The sequence below is a fragment of the Sitophilus oryzae genome, unplaced genomic scaffold, assembly GCF_002938485.1.
Source record: "Sitophilus oryzae breed Bouriz unplaced genomic scaffold, Soryzae_2.0 scaffold_509_pilon_pilon, whole genome shotgun sequence".
In the NCBI taxonomy this organism is placed as follows: Eukaryota; Metazoa; Arthropoda; class Insecta; order Coleoptera; family Curculionidae; genus Sitophilus; species Sitophilus oryzae.
The window spans coordinates 8539-22106 of record NW_022147095.1 but is presented as its reverse complement, the minus strand read 5'-3'; the positions used below and the strand labels follow the sequence as shown (position 1 = coordinate 22106).

General features: G+C 34.6%; 1 protein-coding gene across 1 annotated transcript in view; it reads left to right on the top strand.

Moving 5' to 3' along the window:
• Positions 1–9576, top strand: part of LOC115886888 — a 28654-nt gene extending 19078 nt beyond the window's left edge. Inside the window, exons 6-7 of the mRNA XM_030906213.1 lie at positions 1660–1939; positions 9339–9576. Coding sequence (XP_030762073.1) covers positions 1660–1856 — 197 coding nt within the window. The 3' untranslated portion in view covers positions 1857–1939; positions 9339–9576. The remainder of the gene's footprint in view (positions 1–1659; positions 1940–9338) is intronic.
• Positions 9577–13568: the final 3992 nt, after the last annotated feature.

Below are 13568 nucleotides of genomic sequence, written 5' to 3'. Positions count from 1 at the left end.
AAGTGGAAGATGGAGGAAAATTGTAATTGAAACTGCTATTGCGATTTTTAAATCGCTGCGACTGTAACCTGCGATTGCGATTTTAATATTTAAATATTGTACTAGGTATATGATTGTGTACGAACCTATAGCTTAACAGTCAAAAAAAGTTAATAAAAATCAGTTGTTTAGTTTTTAAGTTTTTTTAACATCTGCTACACATAGTATAGGTATAAAAACTTTATAATATGCTGCAACTACATATACCAATACCTACTCTTTCTACGGTTCTCAGTTATCTAATTATTTATCCATTTCTTAAAGAACTATTTTTTAAGACGGCTCACCTCTATAACTTTTTTATTTTTTCAGATAAAGAAACAACTCCAATCTTTCATTTTTTAATGACACCCTCGGTATTTTTATTACTTTATTCGATAGAAAATGACTGACTCTGAATAATATGACATATAATATCAACTTTTGACATTGTCGCATATGGTTTAACTGAAAATTGTAACATGCGGTTCATAACGATAATTTGACTCAAAATACCAAATGTGTGGTACCAAATTATTCGTAAAAATGCTTCTTCTAAATATGCTAATGAGCCACCCTTGTTCCGTTTGAAAACATTGAGATATGATTAAAAATACGGTTGAGGCATCTTTTAATCGGGCAGGACAACACACAAAATACAATAGACAATTAACTTTTTTTCCGACGATCCTTGATTAAAAATTAGTGTTTTTAACACAGCCATGTCACTCTAGATTGAAAATTAAAATACGATTTTTTTAGCGTAAATGTAAAAAGCTGACATATGATATGCCATTGTCTATCGAATAAAGTAAAAAAATACCGAGTAAAAAAATACCATTTAAAAATCATAAGTTGTAGTTAATTCCGGTGAAACAGGAAGTGATCGAAACGAATTGAATACGTCAATCAATCCTAATTTATGTCATATGCTAACATACCAAATCTCGTTTGTTCATAAAAAAAGGAAAAAAAATATAAAAGTTATAGGGACGACCTACTCTTGAGAAACACCCGGTATATTATGATCTTGGCGCTAGAATAATAATACCCTCTATAAATAAATAAAATCAAAGGAAAAATTCAATTGCACCACAAAATTCAATGGTCCACAAAATTATATTCGCAACAAAATCGCGAATAGCGAAGATAGAAGGTTATCACGGTCCTAGTTTACAAAATCACGATCGCAGCATAATCGCAACTCGCAACAATAGTAGATAATATTGGTTGCCTAAATTGAAACTCGCAAATAGAAGAAATCGCAGTCATAGCTTCCTACGATAGCCAATTGCGATTTTAAAATCGCTGCGATTGAATCACAGTTTGCGATTTGTTGCTCATCTCTAACATGTGGTACCAGTACTTCTATCAATAGTAATTAGTATGGTTGATTTTATATCACTATGACTACTTTTAGGATATAAATCAAATTTGTATATTATTTACGTTTTACCTTCATATTAGGCAATATTATCTAGAGCTTATAAAGAATCTGGTAATTTGTTGATATACTCCTATGGGAAACAATAAACAATTCAACAACCCTCTGACGCTTCTTGTTCAGTAACAAACTTACAGCTCGGATTCTGATCCGCCACCACCTCACCAAATCCGTTCTCTCTCTCTTCCCACCACTAGTAGGTCAAATGTACGGATCCAACGGCCAAGTGGTGAAGGTGAGCAGCGGCAGCACCACGACGCTGGCCGACGGTCACCACCAAGCCGCCGCCGCCACGATAGCGCCGCCGTCGTCGGGAAACTGGCGCCGCCCTGCGGGCCCGCCCGGGTTCCGCAAGCCGCCGGCCCGGGACCGCCCCTACTGCCCGGCAGGGTAGGCCGAGGCGCGTCGCCCGCCGCCCCCCAGAACGGTCAGAGCGACGGGCCCGCGCAGAAGGACGAGTGGTTCGTCTAACAGTAGGTTAGTACCGTACCTTTGCAAGTGCTGCAACTAGCTTCATGTAAAACTTTTTTTACTGTAATAAATATTGCACAAAACTATAAGCAAAATAGAAATGCATATGGTTAAGCACAAATGAGTGGCGTTTCCTATAAAGAATTTTAAAGTGATTCTTTATTTTTGAGTCTAAATAGCATAAGCATCTTACAAAAATAGTATTTTCTGTAGTTTTCTATAATGTTTATAATACATCATATTATATACTATAGTGTATTTCTGAAATCACTATAGGACGATAAAGATATCCATGGTTAGCTACTATAGGACGATAAAGATATCCATGGTTAGTAAGAAGGTACTGACCGCATCAGTGTGGGGTATTAGGGTTTTAAGATTTATTTTAAGTTTTGTTAAAATACACTGTCAGTTTTAAGCTGAGCGCTTACAAAGACAGGTACCGGCGGGACCGAGCGATCCGTGATTTTCAGTTTACATTGAAATAAATGTAAGCCCGCGCACTGCATTAAGGTACATTCAGGCTAAGAGCGACGAGCGTCGCGTCGCGTTTGCGTCGTGTCCGCGTGTCGAAATGGAATCAATTCACTTAACTTAAATTAGACCGTTCAAGCAGACAGCGTCGCGTTTGGCGTTGCGCTAGCGTCCGCTGAGCGTCGGGGTTCAAGTTCGATGGGGCGGACGCGACGCAAACGCGACGCGACGCTCGACGCTCTCAGCTTGAATGTACCTTTAGACCAGTCGACTGCGTCCAGTCCTCAGTATCGTCGGTACCCGACGACCATCCGGCGAAACCAGAGAATGCTGGGAGGGGGACGAATAGCCTACGCCGAGGGACTGTTTTTAGTGGAGCGGTTTTGATAGCCGGTTTTACATTAAACATGTCCGACAAATTATTGATCGAAAGTGTACGAGACCATGTCATACTTAAGATGCGTTTTTTTATTAAAAATTCTTACATGTACGCAACCTATATTGTTTAATACACTTATTCAATAACTGAATTAGAAAACTTTTAAAACCAATTAAATCCATTTATTTCTCATCTCGTTTTGATTATCTCACATTATTATGGAAATCGAATTTTATCGTCAAAATCTTATCATTTTATTTAATTTTTAGTTTGTTTTGACGTTAGTAATCACAGCTGATAAATAGTCATCCTATCATTGTTGATCACTCCGTACAAGGTACAAATAGAGAAAATAATATTTATGTTTGAATAAAATATTTGTACATATATCTACCGTATGATAGAAAAAACGGCGTCCAGTTGGCTGGGAAATGACGATTGATGATATTTCCCATATAAATTTACATATAAAATGACACCGATCTTTATTTCATATCCATCGCTGATGCCGTTTCTTTTCGATCATACGGTACTATAAAAACTATATACCTATTATATGTATATTAGGTATATTAAATTATTTTATCAATATTTGTATGGCACTTATTTAGATTAAGAAATTAAAAATAGAAGTTGTATTTGACTATTTTTCATGCTTTGTTTTTAAAGAACAAGGGAACCGGGCTCCTTTTTAAAGAACCGGGCCCCATGGGCCCTCCCTCTGTATCCGCCACTGGTGGAGCCCACAGTCCGGCGTCCTGCTGAAATGTTAACAATTCCTCCTGTAAAACTGGATTACCCTCTGTACCAATTTGAGTTTCTAGCTCTTGGGTGATAAGAGGATCAATAGTCTCTTGAAGCATATTAAGATACACATCACCTGTTTCCACAATAAATAAAGGACTAATAATGGCATTTCCATGAACACCAGCCCAAACATTAACTTTTTGGGGATATTGTGTATGCCCTTCTCCAAAAATATGCGGGTTTTCATCACTCTAATACCGACAGTTTTGTTTGTTAACATTTCCATTTAGAGAAAATGAACATTCATCGGAAACAGATGTTTGGCAGAATGTTAGGGTTGTAGCGTTGATTTGACGACTCATGATTTCACTTTTTTCTTTCTATCAAAATCATCGTCATCGAGTTCTTGAAGTATCTGCATGTTCACTGTTTTTCTTACAGTCTCGTGTGATATTCCTGTCTGTTGTGCTACTGTCCGCAAGGAGCTGGTGGACTCTGCAGCAAATAATTTCAAACCCTCAATTTGAGCTTCTTCGTTCATCATTGGTAGGTTATTTCTTTTTCTATTACTCACCGAACCAGTTTCGGAGAACTTTGTCACCAAATCCAGCACTTACCTCACGATTTTGATTTATTTCATTGATAACCAATGCCGTCCTTCGTGCGCACGTTCCAACCTTTCCATAAATGAAAATAATTTCAGTTCTTCCTTGAAGAGAATAAACCATTCTCACACTTTATGCACTTAATAAAAGTTACCTCTGAAAAACCCAACAAGCAAACGCGCGAATTAAGAATAGAAATATTCCTGTTTTGGCTACGTCTTTTAAATTTGCTGAACATTTTTTTTTGTTAAGACAACAACGTATTTTTAGAATTTGTTCAGTGATAAGACATCGAATAAACGCAAATTAACTAGGTAGAACTCGTAATTTTTTTAGAGTAGTTTTTTATGTAATTTTTTTGAGGTTACTTTGCCAATTCCGACATAAAGTTTCAAACGATGTCACCCATGGTCGTAGCGAAGGGGAGACAGGGGAGGCCCGCGCCCCTCCTGGAAGTTGCCACGCAATTTGAGAAAAGAAACGTTAATGTTTATGATGTTTTCTGTTTGAAGAAGCGGTTGGCAATTTTTTTACTAATCTCGAATGATAACTGGCGTTGTCCATAACAATGACAGATTTTTCTGGAAGTAATGTTATCATTTGGGAAAATAATAATCTTGTAAAAGTAAGTAATGTTCAAAAGCATCAGCCATCATTTCTTCATGATAATCCTTGGTCGATTTAGATTCAAATTGCAGTAGTCAATTCTGTACGAATCCATTACCTTCCCCAATATGCGTTATTATTAGCATGCGTCCTTTCCCGGAAGGGGTTTTCAAACCAGTCGATAATCCTTTTAAAAACGCTTTGTCAGATTTTCTTAACAGAATGTCCTTAATTCAGCCATGTTTCGTCTAGGTAGAAGATAGATTTTCCTTTCCTGCGATATTTACGAATGTCTCTTAGATATTGCCTTCTTCAAAAGAATATGTCTTCTGTTATTGAGTACAGACTTCCGGTTGTACTTTTCCCACGATTTCATTTTCTTTAAAGTCGACCAAAGTTTTTTCTTTCCATGTCCGACAAGTTTTAGTCTTCATTTACAACACTGAATTTTATCGAGAGTTAGTATTTCCTTGTTTAAGTAAAAGGCATGCACATTTCTCCTTATGATGCTTCTAGAACAGTCATTCACAACTTCAACAATCTCACCAATAGTTCCACTATTTCTCTCTTTCAGAACTCTATAAATCGTAGCTTTACCAACTCCCGTAATATTTGAAAATTTCGTAACTAGACTATTCACAGTTGCCAAGGGATCTTGATGCACACAGAAATCATGAACATTTAAAAGTATAGTTTTCGCTCTTAAATCAAGAATACCATCTATCTTGCTTGGAATAAATATCTCCATGTTTGCAAATGACACAGCAAGGTAGATACGGTAGATACAAAGATACTGAATGTACGTAATTTTTGACAGGTATATTTAAATATATTTTTACAGATATAAATTGGCGGGGTTGATAACCATAAAATGAACAGGTAGCTATTATACCACAGAATAACTAGAGAACGATCAGCCAACGTAAAAAAAGCGAACAATTTTTTTTTGTAATCTATTATGGGCTCATTCATGGGCAAACAATTTATGTTATTAAATAAAAAGTCGGCTGATGGAATTTGAAAAAGTTGTAACGCATATGATTTATGATTATGTTTGTGGTGTTTTATGGCCCCAGCCCTACTCGCTGTGCTCTTAGTCATTTTGAAACATACTATATAAATGTACATCCGAGACGTTTGTCATCCACGAATAAGCGGCATAGGATTTCTGATCAAGAAGTGGAAAGACAAAGGAATAAAACAACAGGTATCTCAGAGAATATTGCTTGCAAGTGGTACAAACATACGCTCCAACAATTAGTCCCTCGAACGAGGAAGTAGAAGAATTCTGTAATGAAATCAACCAAGTACTGGACAGCAACACTAGTCATTTCAAGTATTTTATAAGGTTCAAGTATCTTATAATATATACAGGGTGAGTCTTAAATAAGTGTAAATATTTTCAGGGCTGGCATATTTCGACCCCAGGAACATGAGGGACCCCAGGTCTATGAGGTTTTTTTCGCAAAAAAAGATGTTGATAATCGTGTATTTTCTTTTAAATTTCCCTGTATATTTTTCGAAAATTTTTTAGAACTACCTGTTCACCGGAAATTTTTTAATCTCTGATATTACATCACCATCTCCACACAAGGCCATTCAACCTTTTCCAATATGGCGGAGATAGAAGTGCTCTATTTGACGCGTATTTTAAACCCTGTTTTATTTCCAAATAGACATTTTTCACACAAATGTCGGGTTAGATTACGTAATATTTCACTAATTTTTTAATATCTAGAGTTCTCCACATAAGTATGGAATTTTTTGTATTATTACTTTTATGAAAACATCAGTTAGTTACTTTTTATAAAAAGGTCCGCTTTCTCAGAAAATAGGTAGTGTTAAAATATTCAAACTTGAGGTAGCATATATAGGGTGTTCAAAATCATCGGAAAAAGAAATAACCAGAAATATATGACAGAAAATAACAATATAAACTAAATATTCAATTGCAAACACTTACTTACCTACCATAGTTTAGAATTTACTGAACGTTTGATGAATATATACTATTATGGACAGTATAGGAAGCTACTTGTCTTAGTAAAAGCCTTGGTAAATGCTCTTGGAATTATAAACTACACTGGCTTGGATCAAAAAATATGGAATATTTTTTCTATGTTTTGCAACATTACACAAATGGGAATAAAGTTAAACTATAATAGGTGAGGATAACTAAAAAATATAATATGTGTTTCAAGATTTTATATAGAAAGAAACTTTATATAGTTCTGAACAAGATGGATTTAAAAATAAATTCTGACGTATGTGCGGGGCAATTGTGACCTAAAAAAAGACTTACATCCAGGCCATTTATATTTTCAAATCTCAGTGTTGTCAATATCTTTCTGTAATCTTTTTGATGTAAAAAGTTTGATTCTTCTTCCAATATTTTACTTATAGTGAGGTAAGTGTAAGCAGTAGCCATAACTCACTAGGGTCACTAGGGTGACATCTCACTAGGGTCACTAGGGTCACTAGCCTCACTAGGGTAACAGAAGCTTCGGCCTTTGGCCTTTTTGAGGCATATTTAATGCACTTCTTACCCGAGAACTACTAGTAGGAGTGAAATTATCTCTTTTAATAGCTGTCAACCATTTTTTACGAAGCTCGTCATTTTTGGGGAATATAAAAGCAGAAACCTTGGTACCCCCTCTATAATTCCCGTGACAATTTGGAACAGAGCATGTAAAAGGCATGTAAAGGCACAATAAAATGTTAATCCTTTAATACCTACCTTTTGATTATTGTAAGTAACCATTATAAAGTACTATGCAGACTGGCGGTGAATGATTTTTACTCATTTAGGTGTAATATCTTGATAAATACTTCTAGTTGTTACCTTAAAATAATTAATAATACAGGAGTACGACAAGCACAAAAGTTTGAAGTTGAAGTTCCCTATGTGGAATGTCTGGTTTGGATTTTTATCACACTCTTATTTTATCACAATTTTCTGATCACACCATGCACTGAACACTAAGAACTAAACAAACGTGTTGCAGAAGCACAACAAACTAGAGATAATTAGTTATTTGTCGTATGCAATCGGAACGAGAAACCACTACCGGCTTTTCAGGTTAAAGGTAAACAATTTAATAATGCGCTGCCTTCGCCGCCATATTTGCATTGCCCATATCATGTTGATTGGCCTTGAGTTGAGGTGGTGGTGGATAAAAATCCGGTGGCCTCTAAAATTTTAAAAAAAAATAATTTTTTTTTAAATTTTTAAACTTAAATAACTCGGTTATTTTGGACTTACCTGAAAAATGGTAAAGAGAAAATATGTTTCTTTTATCGAGATCTACCAACCCTGAAAACATTTACAATTATTTAAGACTCACCCTGTATATCTGCACAAGTGAGAAATTGCAATTTTTCAAATATCTTCATGGATAAATTATTGCCGTTTAGATACGATAATATTGAGTGTTTCAATGTTTTACTTGTAAATATGATTTCCAGAATTTATTATGAGCTTTCTTCTCCATATATGCACAATATTAACATAATAATTTAAAAGCAAATTTTAGCGAATTAATTCTGAAATTTGGCAGCTTTTGCTCCATCAACATAATGCAAATACGAGAGACAACTTATGAATATGGAATAACCCGCTATTGTCGAATAACTTTGCAGAAATGATGTTACCGTAAATGGACATAAAAGGACAAACAAAAAAATAAAATACCGAATTGAATAAAATATTCTGCTATTTTTAAAATAGAGCAAAATTATTTTTTAACACTCAATAATTAGACTTAGACATATAAATAATAAGGGTGGTCTAAACCAATTTTCTTTTTTACTTTTTTGACAAAAAATTTTATTTTTATTTTTTTTATGAGTTGCCATTAAAAAATACATTAATACATACTACCCTAAATTTTCACCCTCCTACCATCAACCCCTATTTTTTAATACGAGTTGTTTTTTAGAGTTTCGTACCTAAAGTGTAAAAACGGAAACCCTATTACTAAGGCTTCGCTGTCCGTCCGTCCGTCCGTCCGTCCGTCACAAAGGTCTATCTTATGAACCGTTATAGCTAGACAGTTGAAATTTTCACACATTAATGTATCTATGTTGCCGCTATAAGAACAAATACTAAAAAATAATTAAATAAATGTTTATAAATAAAAAAAGTACTTCACTAAACATTATCTTTTAAGTAAGAATTTTACATAGAATCTTTCAAGTTCTCGGTGGTCGCGTTAGGGCTTTACTTATCGCGATTAACTACTGATGTTTACTCGTTATAAAAAAATGGACACCCTATCAATATCCTTATAATTCTATTTCAGATGCTCAGAAACATATCTAATGATTTTATCTAGTTATCTTTTCGAAAAAAGGTCTTTAAAAATAAGCGGTTTGCGATCGTGATTTTACTTTTTATTGATAGGGAAAGGCTTACAGGCAACTCCCCAACAGCACACCGTCGCATTTCTCTCACTTCGACTTAATCCCTATGCGATTTACTTCCTCACACGCAAATACCGACCCAAGAGTAACAGTTGCCAGCATGGTATACCTAATATACTTCTTCGAGTTTTTATGTGATGTGAATATAGAAAATATATTCTGTTTGTTGCAGGAGCATCCGGGTCGTAGCCTGCAGGGTGAGCCGAGCGAACACCGAACCCAGCGCTCGGCGTCCAGCGCAGATCCCTACGATATCGACCGTCCGCGCCACCTATCAGCGGACTGTCGCCACCTTTTTCTCCTTCTAGATTCTCCTCCAACAACTTGCGAATCTTAACGATAAGTATTTTTGTATTTGGTCGAGCGAACGCGACGACTTAACGTTTATTCGCGATATTTTCCTTTCTACGAAATGCACCTATATTTTACGTTTATTTTTTTTTTTTTTTTTTAAATTGAAAACTGAAAATTGAAAAAAAAATCCCTTTTTATACCTTCCATAATTCTAATTCATAAAAATGGCGGAAAGACTGACATTACTTCGGCACGCGCAAGTATCGTCGTGACGTCACAGTCAGCTATTGAACTGCCGCATGCCGTTGCGACTGCGTTCCTATTGGTCTATTATCGAAAGTTTATTAATATTGGATTACCGTAATCTTCCACACGTGTAGAGTTGACCAATAAATATAGAAAAAATAAAAGTTAAAAAAAAAGGTTGTCTGAGTTTTTTGTTATATTTCCGATATGCGTTGGAACCGGTTAAGAGTTCATTACGCTGTACTGTTCGCTCTTAGGGGTTGGGTAAAGCGGGTGTATGTATGGTCGAAGGAAATATATATTATAATTCAGAAATCTGCATAAGGTTTAGCCTGATCCTGTCGTGTTCAGCAAGCCACACCTAAAATTCCAAACACTCATCGCGATTTTGATTACAATAATTAAGGTTTCAGAGTTTCAGCATTTGCCATAAAATAGCAAGCAATTCTGAATAAAACCATATGTTCATATATCACTGTAATCACAAAACTTCAATCTATTCCGTATTGTAACGGAATTTTAAATTATATCTTATTTTCGAGAATTTGGTCCAAACATTTTGTTGATGTTTGACGATCAAGATCTTAAAAAATAAAGAAGTTGTCTAAAGTAACAGCAATGCGGATATAGTATAATCCCTTATCTTAATTTCCTCTTCATTTTGTGTAAAATACCTAGCCAGTTTTATATAAAACGTTAAAATGCCGAACGCTTATTTTGAAAATTCTTTTCGGACTAGTGTAATAATGGACTACTTTTCCCCACTCTTTACCTACTACTGTTTAGAGTTTAAGTTTTAATTTGGCAAGTATTTGGTAATATTTATACGATTTTAGTGTTTGTATTACATTTGTTATATCGTGATTTAAAAATAACTATATGAATAGTAATTGTTAAAAAAAAAAAAAATTCATGAATATTTTGTCTCGCATTTTAAATTTTATAAAATTTCAAATTGGTGTAACTATAGCTATTACTTCTGTAGTACCTTTTAATATTTTAAATTTAATCCAAGATCGACATAGACATTTAGGACGTAGATCTTCATAGCGCGATGATGATAATTTTGGATAAAGAAATTACACAGGTATAATAAGTAAAACGGACGCACACCGCCAACGTAGACAAATACAATAAGATTTTGTTGTTTTTAACTACCATTTTTCTAAGAGCGTCGGGGGCCTCAGTTGTTTTGACGCCGCCCTGTAGTTAAAAAACTCGATAAGGTCTGGTACGTCGATGGTCAAGGGTTTGTTCGATACCTAAACACAGTTACTATGACATACAGGGTGCCAAAATATTTGCATATATGCTCATATACGCTACATCAGCACCTATACTTGTCTTAGAAACTACTGGCCACACTTAAATTTCGCTACTACCATATACAGGGTGTCCCAGGCTGAAAGCGTGCATTAGAAGTTTCTTAGATAGCTTCAGTGTCTAGATTTGGGGATATATATTATCATTGTTTCAATAAATGAGATCTATCGATTAAAACATTTTTCAGAACAAATCCAAAATCCGAAATACTGGAAGTTGATAGTAAGTTTTATTTCAATTTTATATTACATACTCTAAAGTTTTTCGTAAAGTTATTTAAGATTTAGTTTTAAAGTTTATATTTTTCTTTGATTTTAACCAGTAGCCTATTACTTTAAACGTCAAGCGACGTAAAACAATATCTGGTATCGTCATAATGACATTTGTTAAAATCAATATTTCATCGATCGTCATTTTAAGCCAATTTACTCTTTTCTGATCATACGCTATATTTATTATATCAACTAATGATATCTCTAAAGAGCAAAAATACGTAGATATATTTTATAAACACAATGCTGCAAAGTTCTGGGCAGACACCTCAGCATATTTTAATAATGAAATTCAAATAATTAGTTTTGACAGAAGGAATTAAATTGTTCGATTGTTTGACACTTAATATCAAAGGAGGTTGTGATAAAATCAAGAAAAATATTGCTTTAACACTAAATCCAATACCAACTTATAATAACGATTTATTTTAGGTATAGGAACATGTATACAAAGTAACATATTGAAAAGTAACGTATTGAAAAGCTTTTCACTAGTGAAATAAAAAGTAAGTTTTTACTTAAAAACATCATTTATGAAAATTTGTTAATCAGTTTAATTCCATGACAGTTACGGGATAATATTATATTACATTCGAATAATTTAATTTTGAAATAGATAGCCATATGTCTTCTCTTTATGACAGAGTGGCTGTGGTAATCACTACATTTGACGTTTCTTACGCTAAAAAAATCTTTAAAACTGTTAATGTTAGGTATAGAATGCCGATGTCAAAAATCATAAAATTTTTGCCAGAGAATTTGAATATGTAATAAAAATGGGATACCCATTTAAAATAAGAGTTGCTGTCAACTCCGATATTTCTGAAGTGCTGCTATATTGAAATATTTTTTAATCGCTAGATCTCAGCCAGGAAAAAATAATGTGCAAAAGTCCTTCCAGATCTTAGATATTGTAATTTCTATAAACTTCAAATGCACTTCTCAGCCTGGGACACTCAGGTATTTTACATATATATAGAAACTAGGAATCTGTATCTTGACATTTGACTCGTATTTCGCTATACATATATGTTTCTTAATAACTTGTTCTCCCAAGTGTTTTCTGCTGGTAGAAATATTTTATTGACCCAAATATTATACACTAACCGGCAAAAACCGGGCCACTAAAAACTATCCCAATTTCAAAGTTGGATTTCTCGCAAACCACTCATTAGATCTTTTGATGATTTTATTATATTGAAATATATTTTCTTTAAATGTTATTGATATCTTTCCTGGATGTTGCATATTTTGAGCATATAATTGACACAACAATAAGACGAAGTTTTAAGTTTTTTGCCCGAACTATGTAACACCCTGTAGGGTGCAGCAGCTGTAGAAGCTATTGCTAAATAAAAATCACATTGTACCCCTCGGGTCTCTAGAGCATTTTGTTTTTTGTGTAATCGCTATCTCTGTTTGTACTGGGAGCCAAGCATAGGGCGTGGCTGTCTCTTCGTTTTTAATGTTTATTCTGAGTCGATTTTTCGGGAAGCTTTCTCTAGATTGCGGTATTAAAGTCAACGGCGAAGTCATTAACAACATTAGATTTGCTGATGACACAGTTCTTATTGCCGATTCTGATACTGGTCTCCAGAGTTTAGTGGAACGACTTGAAGGTTCCTGTAAGAAATATTGGATGAAGATCAATTCTCTTAAAACTAAAGTCAAGATATTTGAAAGAACCAAAATAAAATTAATTCTATTAAAATAGAGGGGAAATACCTTAGAACAGGTTTACAAGTTCAAATATTTGAAGTCCTGGATAGTTAACACCATGAACAACGACGTGGAAATAAAAAACCAGAATAGAACAAGCGAGAAATGCATTTTAAAATGAAGAACGTCTTCCACAACCCCAGGTTGGACCTAGAGTTGAGAACTAGGCTCGTTAAGTGTTATCAATCCTATTATACGGAGCAGAAACACGGACACTGAAAGTTCAAGTCAATCGCCTCGAATCGTTCGGAACATGGATATATCGAAGAATGCTTAAATTCCATGGACAGTCCATATCACAAATACCGAAGTCAACATCAGAATAGGCAGAGAGAATTGCTCAAATATAATAAAAGCAAGAAAACATCATACTTAGGGCATATAATGAGAAATGAAAAATACCACGTCTTAAAATTGATAGTTAAGTGTAAGATTGAAGGAAAGAGAGGTCTCTGCAGGAAGAAACTATCTTGGTTGAGAAACATCAGGAACTGGACTCACCTAACTCTTGAAGAACAGCAATACGTAACCGAACCGAAAACTCTCAA